Source organism: Harmonia axyridis, chromosome 4 (genome assembly GCF_914767665.1).
Source record: "Harmonia axyridis chromosome 4, icHarAxyr1.1, whole genome shotgun sequence".
Classification (NCBI taxonomy): Eukaryota; Metazoa; Arthropoda; class Insecta; order Coleoptera; family Coccinellidae; genus Harmonia; species Harmonia axyridis.
The window spans coordinates 26,592,146-26,611,697 of NC_059504.1; the positions used below are offsets into that span (position 1 = coordinate 26,592,146).

A 19,552-nucleotide genomic window follows, 5' to 3' on the forward strand; every position below is an offset into this window, starting at 1 on the left:
TGGGAGGAAAGTCTCCATATATTTATTATATTATATGCAGCTTGTGTGGGGAGATGTATGAAAATAGTAAGTATAATGTATAATCATTATTATCAAAAAACCTTTGAAATGTCAACTGACACAAGGAGTTGTTTGACATGTTCTTTTTGAAATATAATAAATTTCGATATGCCTGCAAGAGTGAAGACGTGCTGTGTTATTGGATGTGAAAATCGAGATGCAAGAAGGTAATTATAAAATATGAATTCAAAACCCAATTGAAAACTTTTTAACGTCAACACAAGATTTGCAGTACCTATAAAAAGAATATATTTATTTTATTTTCGTAGATATGCCATCACTACCGATGAGAAAATTCGAAAAGTGTGGCTTGAGCGCATCGGCAATATGAAACTATTGGAATTGGAGAAATATCAAATTAAGCATGTTAGAATATGCCAGTGCCATTTTCATAGTGATTGTTTGGAAAGCAATGGAAAGCTGAAAAAAGGTTCTTTGCTCTCAATTGATTTGCGAGGTAATTAACTGAAGGAGCTTTATAGTAGGTATAAATACTCATATTTTGTATTATTGAATTCATTATTTTTAGTTTTTGAGAATGTTTTCAATGCAATTATTAGTTTATTGATTAGATATTTATGAAATAAATCTGTATTTTTAATTGGTGATATTTCAGTTAATAAATTTTTATTCTATCCAGAATTTGATTATTGATCCTCATTTCTCGATTCCAAAAGAAAATCAGATGAAAGTTCGTTGCAGGTATTATTTTCATGAAAATAAATTTCCTCACTCATCAATAACTTGCACGAATCCATTTCTGATTTCCTTTTGGAATTTGAATTTCAAAAAACTTTTTGCCTCTTGTATATGGGTGTACCTACCTATTCAAAAGGTGCACTACAGAATTCTTTTTGAGGCAGCTTTACGATACAGATTCCTTTTTCAATTGAGCTTTTTTCACGAATTAGTAATGTTCTACAAAAACAGATGGCGTTGAAGCTTGTTCTACTAGTGTCTCATCTATTCTCCGTTTAGTTAGTCTATGGTTCGATAGAATATTACTTCATCCGAACAAATTCCGAGAGAAACAACCAACCCTAGACTTGAAGTTTTACTTCATGTCGTACGGTGGCGCTGCGAGTCTGCGCGTGGCGAGGCCATCGAGGGCCATCGAGAGAGAAAACAAGAATTGATCTTCGATGATCTAGAGCAAACGTCAGGGACATAACCTTAGTGTTTTAGTCCTTCTGTCAAGTCTTCTGTTCTGACATCTGAACTGGGTTGAGCCCCCTTCTGGGTTGAACTCCCTTGCGTTCAGACAGCTGAACTGGGTTGAGCCCCCTTCTGGGTTGAGCTCCCTTGCGTTCAGACAGCTGAACTGGGTTGAGCTCCCTTCTGGGTTAGGGCTCCCTTCCGTTCAGCCTTCTAGAACTTGCTTAGAGAAAGAGTGGGACTTACGAGAGTGATTTGAGAATAAACGATTAAAACCATTATCTGTGTATTAGTGAATACTCTGTATTTAAACCCAAATATCCAATAAGAACTATAGCTTGTTTTTTTGATGGATACTTGTGTTGTTTGGCTACTCGGGAATACTGTAATGGTTGAGTTTCTGTATGGTTTGGGCTAGATGCACCCCTGTAGTCAGAAGTTGACATCTTGCGATTATTTCTTACGTTAGTTCGTATCAAAAGAAAGACGGAGTTTCAATGTGGAAATATGTCTCGCACATTTTTTTATTGTCGCCCGCGATAAGTCGCAGGCGGAGTACTTGTTGAATGAATGAATCTAATAAAATTTTATATACAGGGTGGCCACTTTTTCAATGGGATTGTATTGGTAACTTTTAAACCATAAGAGTTAGAAGGTCGGTCAAATGGAGAAAAAGTTGCATTCATAGGAGCATTGTCAAGCAGTTCAAACAAATCGAGATTATCAGGGCCGGTTATTGAGATATCATAGGAAAAGTAAATTCTGTCATTTTGATTTTTCTTTTTTTCCCACTTCATTTCAAATATTATCAAAAAATGTTTCAGGAATTTTTTATTGGACAGTAAATTATCCTCAATTTGACGTAATCATATTTCGTATTCAACGTTTCGTACTCCCTGGGCCACCCTCAACCTCATTATCTTCAATACCGACCTGCATATTTTATGACACTTTTCGAAATAACTTTTAACGCTGAATTCAACGATATATCATACGATGTCATTCAAAGTTGATTTTCAGGTGATTTTGACCCTTATCCAAATTTCTTTGGGTCGGATCTGTATTACATTTAGGTACTTTTAGTTTAATTAACAACATGCAACACATTTCGATCAGAAAATCAACTAATTCATCTTGAACTAAATGGATCATATTAGAATCAAAGCAAGAAACAAGTAAAAATGATTTACATATTTCAGTTCATACTAATTAAACGGAACTATCATTTAATCAAAGATAAATCAAATTTTTATTCGAAAGTAACTACCTAAATGAAAATCAATGATATCTCAAAAATAAAATTTATGATACTACGGACCCGAGATTCATCGCGAGAAGATTGAGAATGTATTGGAAGGTATTCAAGGAGATGAAATAAGCAAATGTATAAGAAGTATGGGTTCCAGAACCTTAAAGTGCATTTTACAAAATGATGGGCATTTCGAACAATTACTTCATTAATTTTCATTTACTTCCCAATAATCATTTGATTTTTCTTTGATTAAATGATAGTTCCATTCAATTAGTATGAACTGAAATATGTAAATCATTTTTACTTGTTTCTTGCTTTGATTCTAATATGATCCATTTAGTTCAAGATGAGTTAGTTGGTTTTCTTATCGAAATGTATTGCATGTTGTTAATTAAACTAAAAGTACCTAAATGTAATACAGATCCGACCCAAAGAAATTTGGATAAGGGTCAAAATCACCTGAAAATCAACTTTGAATGACATCGTATGATATATCGTTGAATTCAGCGTTAAAAGTTATTTCGAAAAGTGTCATAAAATATGCAGGTCCGTATTGAAAATAATGAGGTTGAGGGTGGCCCAGGGAGTACGAAACGTTGGATACGAAATCTGATTACGTCAAATTGAGGATAATTTACTGTCGAATAAAAAATTCCTGAAACATTTTTTGATAATATTTGAAATAAAGTGGAAAAAAAAATAAAAATCGAAATGACAGAATTTACTTTTCCTATATCTCAATAACCGGCCCTGATAATCTCGATTTGTTTGAACTGCTTGAAAATGCTCCTATGAATGCAACTTTTTCTCCATTTGACCGACCTTCTAACTCTTATGGTTTAAAAGTTACCAATACAATCCCATTGAAAAAGTGGCCACCCTGTATAAATCAATTGAAGAAATACGAATCGTAAAGTGTCTATCCACTTACTTGAGTTTTCTTCTCGGAATCGGAAAATAAAAAACCAAATTTCACGTTCACTTTCCCTCAATAACATACGGGATTTTCGATTATATTCGGGACCCGTATTTAATACATATGCACTGTATGAAAGCCAGGATGTCTATCCTATTCCTTAAATTCGCTCACTTCAATTCCAAGCTGTCCTTTACAAAAGTATAAATAAGATTTCAAAATTCAATATAGAATCGTATATGTGAAGTTTGAAAAAACCCTTATCAACCAGATTTATTCATTCCATTATAGTACTTAATTGCTTATAATTTTTGTAATTATTCAATTCGTTAATAGAATTTATTAATTCATATTAAGTTCAATGTAGCCCTAAATCTGCTAGCTTTCAGCTATTATGTATTATTTTTGAAAGAATTAAATTTTTATCCGTTTTGCTCCCTCCTGTTTATTCTTTTATTCTATACTCTAAGATAGTTCCTGAATCTTAGAATATAGATAGAAGGAACGGAAAATAAACATTTGTGCTCGATCCCGAATACAAGAGAGATGGAAATTCACTGTCACCAATCACAATCGAGCTAGCCGATTGTGTGTGCGACCCATAGGCGTGGAGAATCCTGATTTGATTGTTGAACGCTCATCAGGAATCCTTTTTTCATAATTTCACAATAGCTTAATCATTAAACTAAGAAAAAAATTGTCCCTTTTGGAACACGAAAGAATTGTAAACTATTTTTGAGCATGAATTGATAATTTCGAAATTAATCAAATTATGTTATGCTACTGCTATAGTGTCTCTTCAGGCAATGAGTAACGAATGTTGGCATCAAAACAAATGCATCAGTTGTAGGGTGATTTCCGTTCTTCTTATTAATGTTCTAAGTCCTGAATGCACTATACTATCAGACTCAATAATTTTAATTTTGACCAGTCAGTTCATACTTAAAAGTATATTAGTTGCGTTTTTTCTTGAACTCAATGTAGTTCGAGTTAAATCACAATTTTAAGAATTCACAGAAAAAATCAATTCTTGACTAGATACATATACAAAATACATGAAAATATATTCACTTATTTCTTTCAATTTCTATCATATTCGAGTAGGTTGGAGATAAAAATTCAAAACAAGTTATTGAGTAATTATATAATTTGCTCTGTAAACAATAATATATAAACAACAATAATATGGCAAATTTTGGCATTAAATGCTTTGGCATTATTATTTAAACCCAAGAAATTTTCAAAAATATTTCAAGAAAATACATAATATTTACAAATATGAATTATTTATTGACAAGTTAATGATGCTTACACTTCGAATGTGAAAATACTTTGTAAAAATACTCTATGACTAAGGCGATTGATTTCACACATTCATAATTTACATCAATTTCAGTTATTCAAATAAATTATTAAGGTAATAGCTATTTCACCTATTTATCACTAGATTCTTTGACTAATTTTCTGTTTCATTTTTAGAAAATATATCCTTATTATCTTCGGAATCAAGGTACTCATTTTCACCCTCATTATTATTAAATCTTTCAGGGATGTCACTAGTATCACCATTAGGACTAATTGATTGGTTTTCCTCAGAATCTTCAATATTTTCTTCGGTTTTTGCAGGTACGGCGTGGAGTTCAAGGTGATCCTTCAGAAAACTGATCTGAGGGACTGAATAATCACATATTTCACATGTATGATTGTTTGTTATTCCAGAAAAACTTGTATGTCTTCTCAAATGATCATTGACAACTTCTTTTTTGTTATCAGCAAAAGGACAGAGGTGACAATAGAATGTTCGTTTTTTTTCTTCAAGATGTTCTTTAATTTTACTGCATGAAAGATTTTCTATTGGCTCTATCGTTTCATTAAGAGCTTCAATATTGTCAATTTCTTCATAATAAGGCAAATATCCTTCTTCAATTTCATCCTCATTCTCATCAGTGTGATCACTGCTAGCATTTTTATCTGCTTGTGCTTTCTCGTTCAAAGTGTGCTTTTTTTTGTGCTGTACATAATTTGCATAATATTTAACTGAATAATCACAAGTATCACAATTATAACGCTGTTTAGAACCATGCAAACTCAAGTGAATTTTGTATTGATCTCGTTTTTCAAAAGCACTCGGGCAAGTTGGACACTTATACCTCTTTTCCTTCATTTTACCATTTTTCACAGTGGTAGGATAGATGAAATTCGGATTGCCATGCATTAGAATTCCGAATTGACGATCAAATTTTTGCGCTGATGGCTGGGGCTCCTCGATTTTCGCAGATACCTCAGCAGCTGAGCATTTCTGTTCAGCTTCGAACTTCTGCTGAAATAAATCGGTTCCCGACAAGGGAACGTTGACACCTTTTGGTTTGTTGCTGGTAGCAGTGGTAGGTTCCGTTTTGATGGTCCTGTTGAAAACCACCCAAACAGGTTCGCTTCGATTTGGGGTAACTTGAAAGATTTGCGGTTGTTTATATTTGGCACTGGTAGGGTGGATCTCCTGAAGAACTTTCGTTCTTTCTTGGTATTCAGTAGAATGGATCAAGTTGTGCGCTAACAAATGCGGTTTTTGTCTGGAGGTATATGAACAATATTCACATTTGTAGAACAATCTGACCCCGTGGAAACGGGTGTGGATGAGGTATTCGTTCTCTTTGAGGAATCTCGCGGGACACTCTGAACAAAAATGTAGTACTTGAGTTGTCTCAGATGAATCTGACGGTTCTTCTATGGATAAGTTCAAGTCGGTACCTTCGAAATCATCGCCAGAGGCGATTTCGAAGTTGGGATTGTTGAAAATGCGACTCAACTCGGATATCTGTTCTTCGTCAGTTTTAGAGGGATCGACCAAGCAGTGGACTGTTCCAGATAGACCCTGATGAACTTTAGAATGAGAAGACAATACGCCAGCATTGTTGCAGACATAGTTGCATTCGTTGCAGTGATGTTCCACCTCTGCACTTCCCTTCGAATTCGGGTTTTTCTCCCTGACACTGTGCATTTTTTCGTGCTCCTGAATATTGACTTTTCTCAAATTGACGTGGGGACAGTAACGACACTTGAACATTTTCGTGAACTTCCCGTTCTTCGACACCCAAACAAGGGGTATGTCTGGGAAACTCTGCAAGTCCATTGGGGAACTGCAGGAAGGCACTTCTTCGATTTCTTCGGACACCTCGTCCATGTCGATGGCTTCGCCATTTTGTCTATGTGGCGTCACGTTTATCCCGTGCACTTTGAGGTGCTGGTGAAGCAGATGACGTTTGCTGACGTTGTACGAACACTGAGTGCAAGAGTACTGACCGCCTCTAGGCTTGTGGAACTGCTTGTGGTAGGTGTACTGGGACTTAGAATTGGTTACATAGGGGCAGATCAGACATCGGAACCTTTTTCCGACATCTTCGTGATCGGACATTCTCTGGAGGAAATCCTCAGGATCTGAAACGCCATGGAGAGCCAGGTGTACAACAAGGTCTTCTTTCTTTGACACGTAGTAGTTGCAATAGTGGCATTTGACGGTATCCGGCTTGGAGATGTGACCCTCTAGATGTTCCTCGAACTCGGCGTGGTTGTCGTTGGAAAAGGGACAGGATTTACACTTGAAGGTGCCAGTTTGGACCATGTCTATGTGGTCTGGTTCATCAGTCTGCTCTTCTATCACCAGACGTTCTTGGCCGTTCTTACTGCTCACCACGCGGATATCGCCTCCGTGTTTGAGTCTGCAGTGACGCTGTAAAATAAGCAATCGACATTATGGGAATTGTTTGAAAGTCTAGCATACAATAAATATTTGAATAATATTTCATAATGTGGGCTATATGGAAATATATCATAAACTTACTAATAGACTTAATCTAACAAAAAAAATTTGAATAATAGTATAATCATCTTGAAAATTGTCATTATGCAAGTGCTAATTTCTATTTGCCTCCCAGAAACCAATTTTTTTTCAGTACTACTCAAAACTCAATAAAGTTCTAATTAATTTTATAATTCAATCTGTGGACCTAAACGTTTAAATCATCAATGATATTTGAGAATTTTGTTACGAGTTCAACTTCAAATGGAGATATCAGAAATAAACATAAACGTTGAGAGATGTTTGTACCTTTGAAATTTAATTTGGAAACGTCTTTTAAATGAAACAAAAGGCCTTTATTCCTTGCATGCATTCGTTATTCATCAAAGTCCTAGATTCATCAACGATTCTTTCATGAATGTCGAATTACTAAGTCATCTTTTACTATTTACATTTTACTCGGTAAACATTTGCCTTGGTTTTCTATAAATGAACGATTAGCAAGATAAGATGTTTACAAGAACGATGCGAGACATTAAATTAGAGGGTTTAGTACCGTTTGGACAGAGGAAGATATTTGACAAATGTTAACATGAATATCCATAAGTGTTGTTATGATTGAATGAAACATTAATTGAAAATTGACAAAATTAGTGCTTACTGAATTTTCCTCGAGTCCCATTTTCTCAATATATTTTTAAGGCAATTTGGATGTGCCAAAATATTACAAAATAAATATTTAGTTAATGAAAATGCATGAACACATGATCAATAATGAATTTCTAATTAATTTATCTGAGTAGAATCAAAATTAATAAATCGGGAAAAAATATTGAACCATTTCAATTACCAGCGAATTGTACCTACATGCCGCATGGAATCATTACAGGCTTGTCGAAGAGACATGCTTTTGAAAATGTATGAATTCAGTGTTATGAGTTTTTAGTACAAGACATGCACATTCATTCCAAGATTGCAACTGCGAATTCCAATTTTTACCATTTAAATTTTCTATTTTGCTTATCGATTCACCATTTCTATTGTTCATGAAATATTCGCATAACATTAATGTTACAGGTCAGTCAAGTAATATCATACACAATTATGTTTTCCGTTCATCAAAAATTTCACGGATTCCTAAAAAAATTCATGCGCCTATTGCCTCCTTGCTGTACCTATATATGCAAGGGAGGTCCTAGCCTTAAATTTTGGGGGGGTCGCCATTATAGGAATCAAGTTTTTGATGGGACCATATCGTACATTGTCTGCTCGAAACGCATATTAATTGTCAGGTGGTTCCATTTTGGGGGGGTCATGACCCCCTTGACCCCCCACCCTTGCGACCGCGCTTGTATATATAGGTACAGCAACGAGTTTGGTAATAAGAACCAATCAATCGATTCTTCTCTGGACACCCAGGAGATGACATGTGAATGCTTAATGGAAGGCTAATAATGGAAACAACTTGAGTGAACTTCTTCCAAAAGAAACTAGAGCATCTAGAAGACAGAGTTATAAAACCTACAATTTCTTAATTATAAATTTTGAAAAGTTCAGTCGAAATTCCGAAGGAATAAGATTTTGTGAGTTGAAAGAAATAAATTATTATCTGTCGAAAACTGTCCATAACTGAACATTATTAGACATAAAACCAATTTTAATTGACTACCATCTATTGTTTATTGACCTGAAAGATTAACAATACAATTGCCATTTGCCGACTTAATGTTGGCGAATTATTCGAAATCGGCTTTTGCCTACACGTCGATAGAGAAGTATTTTAATTATTTAGTACTGTTGACGCCGTGTAACTCGTTTTCAGAGACCCCTTTTCTCGAAAATGATAAACCGTATCTGAAATTTTCTCTTTATTGCCTGATAATTTTTATGAATAACCCATTCGAAAAGATTGGCTCGGCACGGCGTTGAAGTTGGTTTTTGGATTACGGATCACCAATGCCTTCTTCGTCCAATAGAAAAATACACTGAAATATTCAGGTCAGGTTGAGGTTTATAACTCAAAACAAATGTACTACAAGAGATGAAATTATTTTCTGAAATGTTTTGGATATCTTTATCAATTGGTCCGTCGGATCTAACTTCGGACTGAAATTTTCAAATAAAAGACATTTGGGTGAAATAATAAAGTCCCATTTTATAAAAACAACGCGTTTATATGGATAATTGCAATATCTTTAGTAGTATCATTTTATGAATAACCATAACGTGTATTACGTAAAAAAATTAAAATGAGCAAATTTAGATTTTAACATTTCGCCTGTAAAATGCATTTCAGACCATCTTGAAAAACTTTCAATTCAAGTTTGTCAGTCTGTGTGTCCGCACATTCTAGCAACAGTCTTCAACTTTTATAATACTTATACTAATTTAATGAACTCGGTATCAGTATTTTGTTTATGCCGTATATAGTCTCATTTAAAATTCGGCTTTTCCAAGTTACATGTTAAGCATGTCTAAAGAGGAAAATACAAGAATTTCCATATTTCGCGTTCTACTGGTCCGATGCTGATAAAAATTGGTATTGCTATTCGCAACTCAATATTTCGTGTTCTACTAGTCCAATTGTGCTGAAGTTTGGGTATTCAAATTGGAAAATTCCATGAAAATTTTAGTTTTTTTTTAAGTACGTTGTGATGAGTTTTAGGAACGAAAGATCGGAAAGTATAGTGACCCATTGGCTTAGAATTTTTTTGGATAGTGTTTAAATAATATAGCGAGAATTCAACTGAAATTTCAAGTAAATATGTAATATTTTACCTAAGTTTGTATTTGGTGGAATCTCAATCTGATATATTCTCGGTTTTATTGGATGAATGACTCTGAACAATATAAGTTCTTGAAATATTAATCAAAATACCCAACCAGAAAAAAATAAAACATGCAAAAATAAATTACTATTACATTTGTTCAGAACATATCAAATCAGTTGCAATCAAAGAAGAAAAACAGTTAGTAAAAGCTGTGTTAGTATACCTGAATGACATGCTTCCAATTTGATACCTGGTTGCAATGCCAACAACGAAAAGTTGCTGTGGTACCTTTTACCATGTTAGTATGAGTGACACTTGCCTCATCTTTGCCAACATCCGACCTTCCTAAGCCTATTTCTAGACTGCTATTACCAGAGCTGGTAGCTGTGTAGTGTCCTTTCACGTGCTGTAGTAACACATCCCTAGATGCATGTCTGAAAAATTTTACAGAAGAGTCAGTCTTTTTCTCACATAACAATAGATGATGAGAATAGAGTTCATTCAGGAAAATGCTAGAATTAACTCTGGATAAAAATACTGAAGAATTGAATATTTATTGCATATTCAAAACTGCTCAGAATTAACATAATATAATAATATGTGAATTCTGAGAAATTCTTGGAAAACTGTATCCTAATGGATACAAGTTGTCAGTTTTCCAACTGACGTTCGATTGGATCGATTTCTTGAGGATTGGATATTTTACAAAATTTTTTTTTATCGAAAACAAGTACTTCTAATATGGTGAAAATCCGATAAATGTTTTTTTTTTAAGATTAGTAATATGTATTATCCTCATTTTTGGAAGTGCTGATTTTCAATGAAATAATTAAATAATTATAGATAGGTATAAATATATATATATTTTTTTTGCAAGATATCCAATCCTCAAGAAATCGTTCAAATCGATTGTCAGTTGGAAAACTGACAACTTGTATCCATTAGAATACAGTTCTCCAAGAATTTCTCAGAATTCACATATTAATGTTAATTCTGAGCAGTTTTGAATATGTAATAAATATTTACTTCATCTGTATTTTTATCCAGAGTTAATTTTTAATAGAATTTTCCTGAATAAACTTTATTCTTATCATCTTATCATTTAGATTTAAATATAATACATACAGTAATGTATGGATAATCCGAACAGAAATTTGTCAGGATCCGTTCGATTTATTAAATCATTCGGATCGTAGAAATCATAATGAATGATAGCTATAATCCAAACATCGTTCAGATTGTAGAATTATTTCTATAGTGTGCAAACTCTTATTCATAAAAAATGTTGTACTTTATATAAACATATGATTTCTGTCCATCAAAGACATGGAATGAATGATTTAATCGCCTCTTCAGTGAACACTTTCTGTTGAACACTTCGTTGTCAGGAGTTTCCAATTCCAATTTCCTCAGTGATATAAGCAATCATTCCATTATCTTCTTAAACCTCTGTGTCTCAATTCTCTCCGTCATCACATCGTATACGTTTTCGATTTTCTGTTTCATCTATTGGACCATAGTACGATTTAGTTTTTTCATTAATTTCACTAAATTTAAACCTTGATCTTTCCTTCCCCTTATACTTTCAAAGGAATCAAATCTTCTGCATTTCATTTTTCCGGATTGTAGAGTTCAGCCTGTTCGGATTATACATATCATTTTACCAATTGGGTCGTTCGGATTATAGGGTACTTCGGATTATCCATTCATTACTCTATATATATTTATTTATTTTGAGATTTTCACGGATGGAAATATTAGAAGGAAACATTTTTGGGTATATTATTCTTAAAGCAGGGCGCAGCCTCAAGAAGTGGGGATAATTCGAATGACACCCAGACGCGATACAACCTGAGACGAAGAAGAACAGCTGATTCAAATTAGTTTCAAATATTTTCTTGAAAAAGGCTTATGTGATTGTAGTCGAAACGTCGAAATGAATACGTCACCAATTATTTCTCACGGAATAATATACCCAAAAATGTTTCCTTCTAGGGTGTTCCAAATTAAGTCAGCACCATAGCCAACTCCGTTATTTTTGATGCTACGATGTCGGCTAAATGGGCAAACTGGTAGCATTTTTAGTGGCCTTCTCGTTTCCGTAAACAAACAAAAAATTGACAGTCGCGTTGTCATAATATTTCATACAATGATATTTTTTTCAATGGAACACCCTATATTTTTTCATGCATTTTGATTCGTTATAACATTCTCAACAATAAAGCTCATATCACATTTCTTCCTAAAGTGGAAAATGAGCGACTTATTTTGGAATATTTATTTCTTTCACTTGTACCAAAAATGTATTTGTTTCGGCGAATAACACCTCATGATTGTCCAAACACCCATTTTTTGTACTTATACGAATGACAGTATTTCGTTACTAATAGCAAAATAAGACAGTAAAAAGAAAAAATTGCGCTGGGATGTGAACTCCTGAAACCAGTGATGATCATGTCGCACCACTCAATTGACACCACTAAGCTATTTGGTATTAATATACAAAACGATAATTTTCATCTTAAATCCATTTCGCCAGCTAGTGTCAATAGAAGGGCCCAAATATGTGTTCAATAAGAAAGCGGTGTTTTTGAACATCCACTCGATATTTTATAGCGCTTTATCAAATCCGTTTGTTATAAATGTTTCCTAGTAATACAACTCTCTTATTTTCACCTTTACGAAAAAAGTTAATTGAGCTTTGTTGTTGAGAATGTTATTACGAATCGGAATTCATGAAAAAATATAGGGTGTTCCATTGAAAAAAATATCATTTTATTAAATATTATGACAAGGCGACTGTCAATTTTTTGTTTGGTTTCGGCGTCGAGCAGGCCACCAAAATTGCTACCAGTTTGCCCATTTAACCGACATCGTAGCATCAATAACAACGGAGTTGGCAATGGTGCCGACTTAATTTGGAACACCCTGTATATATATATATATATATATATATATAATTGTTGTGAAATAAATAATATATCTATATTGTATATATACATACATATATATTCGATAAATTTCAGTATTAGCAGTATTAGATGTGTATAAGTGAATCAAAATTCATGGATGAGCCTATTAAATTTTGAATCTCATTAATATCATGTTGAGGTTATAACGAAAATGTCTAATTCTTCCTCATATATTCGATCATAATAATTCAATGTGATTGCGGAAATCCATGAGGTTAAAAGATATAATTTATATTCAAATCGATGATTCCTTGAAAGAAGGAAGAAGAAAATTGGGCAGGAAGTATAAATACATACGTATTAAGGAAAAATCGACCGAATATATATATAGGGTATATCAAATAAAGAAACGGGTTTCCGTCATTTGCGCTAAATTTAGAAAGAAGACGAGATAATTTCATCATATTTAGAATTCTCTTTTCAGCAATAAATAAGCGGTTTGCTATTTGATTTTGGAAGACGAAGATAAAGAACGCCAGTAGTTTTCGACTTAATGTATGTGATTCATACGATCACAAGTTTATTTTTGTCATAATTATTTGTACTCTTCGAACCGATTCTTCAAATAATTTTTCTTTCGGACAATACAACTCCTTCGCTCGTTATTGCGTAATAATTCAAACGGTCAAGGATGATATTATATAATTAGTTTCGGTTTGAAATATAATTTTTCTCGTGCGCAAGGACTTCCGTGGGAAGTTTCAGGAAATTTTTTGAAGTAGGTCGTATGGTGAATGAGTTTTTTCATCTTAACCCAGTAATCAGAATTTTGTTTAACCGGTTGATACATTGATACAGATTCATGACTCAGTTTTTATATAAAATATGCAACACTGCGATTGCTTTCTTTTCCTTTCTACTAGAGAAAATTCGTTCGAAACTGATCTCACTGTATTGTAATAACTAATCATTTTGCATTTTTCAGAAGCGTCCTATTAAAGAAATCAAAACGGTTGCTAATTTCGCAGAATCACAATGATTCATTGGGTTTCGTAACATTGCAAATAATTGCATCTCTGCGTATGCATCACTCACCTGAAATTGCACTTTTTGCATTTGAACAGGGTTCTCTTATTCTCGTTACTGGACTTCTTTTTCTCGGTCAACTTTGAGAACATGTTTTCATTGGTCATTTTCGGTGACGTCTTCATCGACGTATTCTGAAGAACACTGTTGAAATCCGCGGTTATGGGCGGAATTTTCGAGGGTTTCGTAGTTTCGTGTTTGGGCGTCCCCTGACCCTTGGGCCTAGTTCCCGACCCACCACTGGTGTCCAATGACTGATCGACACTGACGTGTATCTCCGTAAGGTACTTGTTGTATTTGGTGTAGTTTCTTCTGCCGGTCTCGTCCGTCATCAGGACTTTGGCGGATTCGTGGGCTGGGTCTCTGACCGATTTCAGTTTGATATGTTTGGTGATGTCCCATCGCCAATTGGAACGGTAGGAGCAGAGGGAACACTCGAAGGGTTTCTTGTTCAGATGGCCGACGATGTGGACGTGGAATCTCGAGGCTGTCGATGCCCAAAAGGTACAATGTGGACACTGAAACACCCTTTTGTGCTGGGCTACGCTTATATCTGTACCGTGGGTTGGTATTTTTTCCGGGACCGAATGGGATTGTTGTTGGAGGGCTGTAGCTGCATCAGTCTCCATGAAACTGCTCTCACTAGTAACCGGGGAATGAGTTCTGATGGATAGATCCAAAGACATGTTATCCTCCACCTTATCCTCGTGGATATACATGCTGTCGCTGGCCCTGTCTTCGGTGTATTCGTAAATCGAATCATCCACGTCTATATCCATCGGGACCTCGATGTTGTTCCAGACGAATACTCTATGCTCCATCGGATGTTTCTTGGTTGCGAAATCCTCATCGTCGTTAACGTCCTCCTCCTTGATCCTGAAATCACTCGGCTCGATCTTAACCCCAAATTCTTCCCCGTAGTTATCACCCTCTTGCTGTGCCAATTTATTTAAGCTCTTCTGCGCCTCCAGGCACGTTTGGAGGTGGTTGTAGAGGTCTACGCTCGATTTGCACCTCTGCCTGCAATACTGACACCTTGACGAGCTGGTGAAGACGTTCAAACGGCTTGTTGCCTGGCTTGTCTCTGTACCGCACGATTTCTGATGCTTCACCTGTTCCGACAAACACTTACTCTTGTGTCCACAATATTTACAATTCAAATTAACGTCACCGCAGCTCGTCATCAATTTCTCTTTGAGCTGGTCGAAGAATGATGCGTTCTTCCTCTTGAAGCTGCTGGTGTTCTTGGGCGATAAGAGTGTGGAGGCGGGTATCAGGTCCGGCACTCTTGAGGACGTCGGCGAAGACTGGTAATTGTTCAAGTTGAAGATGTTCTCGCCATCCATAAGGGAAGCAAAATCCTTAAGAGCACTGTTGGTGGATTTGGCGCAGATGTCGTTGAAGTCTTTTTGGGTCATCACAGGTTCCGGGTTCTCGGGTGGAGAGGGTCGGTGGATCTTGTGCATGTTGATGGGTATCAGGTTGGGAACTGGTCGTTGGGCCTTCTTCACTTTGACCGGTTGTTCTTTAACTATGTTGTGGATTTTCGCCTCATGCTTGGTCATTTCGCTGTCCCACGCGGACTTGAAGTTGCACAACTTGCACTTGTTTTTGAAGTAAACATTACCATTTGCATGGTGTATTATGTCGTCCGGATTGATGAAGTCTGAACCGAAGGGACTGGGAGCCTGGTTGAAATCTGACAGGTTTTTTGACGTCTTTGGTTTTTTGACGCTGACGGTGTTGACTTTCGTCTTATTTTTCAGCGGCTTGGGCTTGTCCTCGTCGATTTGAGTCACCTGCAATATCAAAACAGACACGGTCACATACACACACGGTTTAGGTACGTGGCACTTATTAACGTTAAAGCGATGTTATAAATACGCTATTGCTAGAGCGTCTGCCGTCCTCGAAATTCGCGATGTATCTTGGAATCGGGAATAATAGATACGACGAGGAGGAGCTAGTGACGCGATCGCAGGTAGGTTCGCTTTCGTGTGTCTGCGTTTGAATGAACACTGACGGGACCGACACGTTTATCTAACTCTACATACATTCGTACAGTCGAGCCAGAGATCGCATTATCGCACTCTACATAATGGAGAACGTATACGCTTGTTGTTGTTTACTCGATAACGTCTCGCGTTTGAAAAGTTTTCAGGTAAAACTTCGTGAAAGGAAAAACCTATTGGAATTAGATTAGAGAATTATATCCGATGATGTGGCTAGCACCAAGCATGCCCGATAAATGCTTCCTTTTTTTTTGACAAATAAGATCGCTTCAATTTAATTTATTTATAGCGATTATTATGGCAAAAGCGTCAAAATTTAGATGTAATTCATATGCTATCCGTTTGTCTTGTGTGTCTAAATTTTTTTTAAAATTTTTGTATATACGAAACTTTAGATACTAGATGGATGCTTGAATGAAATTCTTCTAGTTGAGGCGGTCTGGAGCTAGTTCAAAATTGTTTTGATTTTTTATTTTTACTTCGGTATTCGACCGGACGCATTCGCCATTTTGGATGATTACAATCTTGAAAATGCTGATAAGAAATTCGCCTTCGAGGCTGTCATAAATTTTTTGCAATTCGCTATATTTATCTGAATTATCTAAAAAATTTTCATAGAAAAATTATAAAGAAATTCCTCTAAAATTACTGACAAAGTATATGTTTTCAACGAGATTTATATGGCAAAAATTCTAGATGTTGATAATTCATCATATCATACTGAAATGTTTCAAATCATATAGCATCCATTATTAATTCTATCAAAGGAAAAATGAGAATGAATGAAAGTATTAAGTAATATTTTCCAAAAAAAAAAAAAATCTTTGCTAGATTTTAAAACGAATCAAAAAGTGAGAAAATTGCTTTTTCCTGCAACTCAAGAAAATGATTGGGATATTCATATAGGTATATAGTATATCCAAAGTCACTCGTCCATAAAAATTCTTGGTCAGATGTCCACTTCCGGGGTTTATTTGAAGGTATTGTATGGCAAGAAATTCACTGGCCCCAAAGAAATTTCTGGAAACTAGGACAACCCTTTTATAATTGAAATATTTTGGCTTCCTCCAAGTGACTTTGGATAAACTTTACTTTCTGAAATTATATTCAAAATTTAATAACTGCAATTAATGTTTTTGAATGAGTCAAAATGAAAGAATTAGACATTTAGAATTTTATGAATATTTGATGTATACACCATATACCCCTTCATTGTACTGAAATTTGATTATATGGGGCTCTCCGAAAATATCCTGTCGAATAACACAAACACACGATGGATGTTGGACATTGAAGAAAAAGTATTGACGCAGACGGCAGACATAAAGATTTTTTTCAAAGAGATTCAGATATTACTCAGAACATGAATTTTGATTAGATTAGAAATTATTACTTGACTATCGTACATGGCAAACCAGAAACCAGTTCTTGAGAATTTTGCAAAATTGCATTATTTCTTGAAACATGTGACACTTGACAGTTAGGTAAGATTTGATCAGGTTATGTTATGATTATTCATCTACGAAGAAAACAAATAATAAACTGCAAGTTGTCTGAAATTAATATTGAAAAAGAAATGTGAGGATTGTCATAAACGATAGTCCTAACTAGATTTTTCTATCGAAAAATTTCAACAAAATTAAAAAGTAAAACTGATTTTTGACATAAAAAAAATGATCACCTGTGATATAACATTCTTTCCCATGAGTGCAGCTTCCTCTGCAGCAGCAGTATCACTGGCGCCGACCTTGTTCCTCCGTCTGCCAATGCCGAAACCAGCGGCTTGACCAACAGGGGGGACGTGGTGGTTCATCTCGTGCACGGTCAGACTTTGCTTAATGTCCGCCGTGAAGTTGCAAGCCGAACAACGGAAGGCTCCCTTCCCGTTGTGATTTTTGCAGTGCCGATCCAGGTTCCACTTGTACGGGGTACGAAAATCGCAAGTGTCGCACTTGATCATTGGCATCGAGTGGTACTTGACGTGCTTCGTGAAGCGCGCCTTCATATGAGTAACGTAGGTGCATTTTGTGCACCTGAAAAATTTGGTCTTGATATGTTCTTCCTTCTCGTGCTTAGTCAGCAGCATCCGGCTTTTGGCTGCGAATGCGCATACCGAACACTTGAAGATCATCGGCTTGGAAGGCTCGGACTCTTCATTGTCACTGACCTCACTCGTGTCATCTTCCTCAGCGGTTACCGGAGGCTGAGGCGGTTTCTTAACCTTGGTCTCGATTTCCGACGTCTTGCTGCTGCCGTGGACCATCCTGGAGTGCCGCAGTAGCTTCTGGAAGTGCTTAGATGCGTAAAGACAGTTCGGGCACTCGTAAATTCTCACTTTCTCGTTGTGAACATCGCGCAAATGATAGAGATAATGTCTGGGGTTCTGTGTGAAGTATTCGCAGGAAGAGCACGAGTAGTTCCTTTTCACCTTGCAATCCGGAAGGTCAGGTAGTTCTTTCTCACTAAACTGAAGTGGCGACTTACCCTTTTCCGAATTTCCGGCGTAGAGTTCGTTACCGCTGACGACGCTGCGCACTACAAGTGTGTCTCCCAATCGATGTACCATTGAAGGCACGGACATGCTAGGCCGAGAACCTGCAACGAAAGCATAAAATCATCCAATGTTCCAAGTCGAAAAATAAACTTGGCGACAGTTCAAAGGCACGGCGCAGCAGATGAAGAAGTGCTGCTTCAACCACCTACGGTGGTAGACTACCAATTCCAAGAGTAGTTGAGCCGAGGTGCCAGGCTAAGGTAACTAAGGACTGGCGGAATCGATATCTAACGCGTATAGCTTTGCGCGCCCGCTGATGTCCAATTATAACCACGGACGACGTCGAGCCTGTTGGCACATGGACACCGTCTTCACGTGAACTTCACGAAAACGCTGGTCATCGGCGGCATTCATCCCGATTGTGTGATAATTCACTTCTTTCTCGTCTGACATTTGCCCCCGATTTCCTTGAACCACTTCCTGTGGTTGTATTCGAGAATATTTTATCTGCGATTTACATTGACGTTCGACTTGTTCGGGTTTCCATTATCTGTTAGGTATATGTATTGCATTGGGGATCGAATAATAAATCGACTCAGATTGTTGAATAGGAGATTCCTGAAAAGTTGACACTTAAGTATTTATTTTTTCCATTTTGTTATGTAGGTAACAAACGTTTAAACGAAAAGTTGCTGTATTCAAAGTTACTGATTGTAGTTGTCTTCTCATTTTCATAAACATGGCCTAAAACTTATGGAAATTTGAGAAAGGAAGATATTTCTTAATTTCACATCATCAGGAGGAGAAAAATCGAAAATTAAAGGAACTAAATGAAGTTTGTGGTAAACGTCACAGAGACGTCAAATGCCTCATCAAAAACATAATATTACATCAATTTATCTCCATCTCATACTTAAAGGATAATCTAATATGATCATTACCTTTCAAAGACATCGTTTTTAGAATTCTTCAATCGTAAGTAACCATCAACTTCGAAATCGTCAACAAACCTACTGAAGAACGTCCTTCCCGTTTGTCAAGACGCGTTCATTCGGAGTTATGCAATCAAATGACATTCTTGGTTTCAGAGGTCATCAG

At 36.0% G+C, this 19,552-nt stretch overlaps 1 protein-coding gene across 7 annotated transcripts in view; it reads right to left on the reverse strand.

The window, feature by feature from the left end:
- Positions 1-4,512: 4,512 nt before the first annotated feature.
- The window catches only part of LOC123678931 (zinc finger protein Xfin-like), a 114,620-nt gene continuing 99,580 nt past the window's right edge, over positions 4,513-19,552 (reverse strand). For 2 of the 7 annotated variants that reach the window (XM_045616202.1, XM_045616203.1), the window contains exons 2-5: positions 17,642-18,555; positions 13,958-15,747; positions 10,174-10,384; positions 4,513-7,110 (exon numbers count right to left, since the gene is read on the reverse strand). In XM_045616202.1, coding sequence (XP_045472158.1) covers positions 4,840-7,110; positions 10,174-10,384; positions 13,958-15,747; positions 17,642-18,541 — 5,172 coding nt within the window. In that variant the 5' untranslated portion in view covers positions 18,542-18,555 and the 3' untranslated portion in view covers positions 4,513-4,839. Of the gene's footprint in view, positions 7,111-10,173; positions 10,385-13,957; positions 15,748-17,641; positions 19,073-19,129; positions 19,271-19,395; positions 19,536-19,552 lie in introns of those variants that run through there. The other 5 variants (XM_045616205.1, XM_045616201.1, XM_045616207.1 and 2 more) reach the window with 5 other exon arrangements.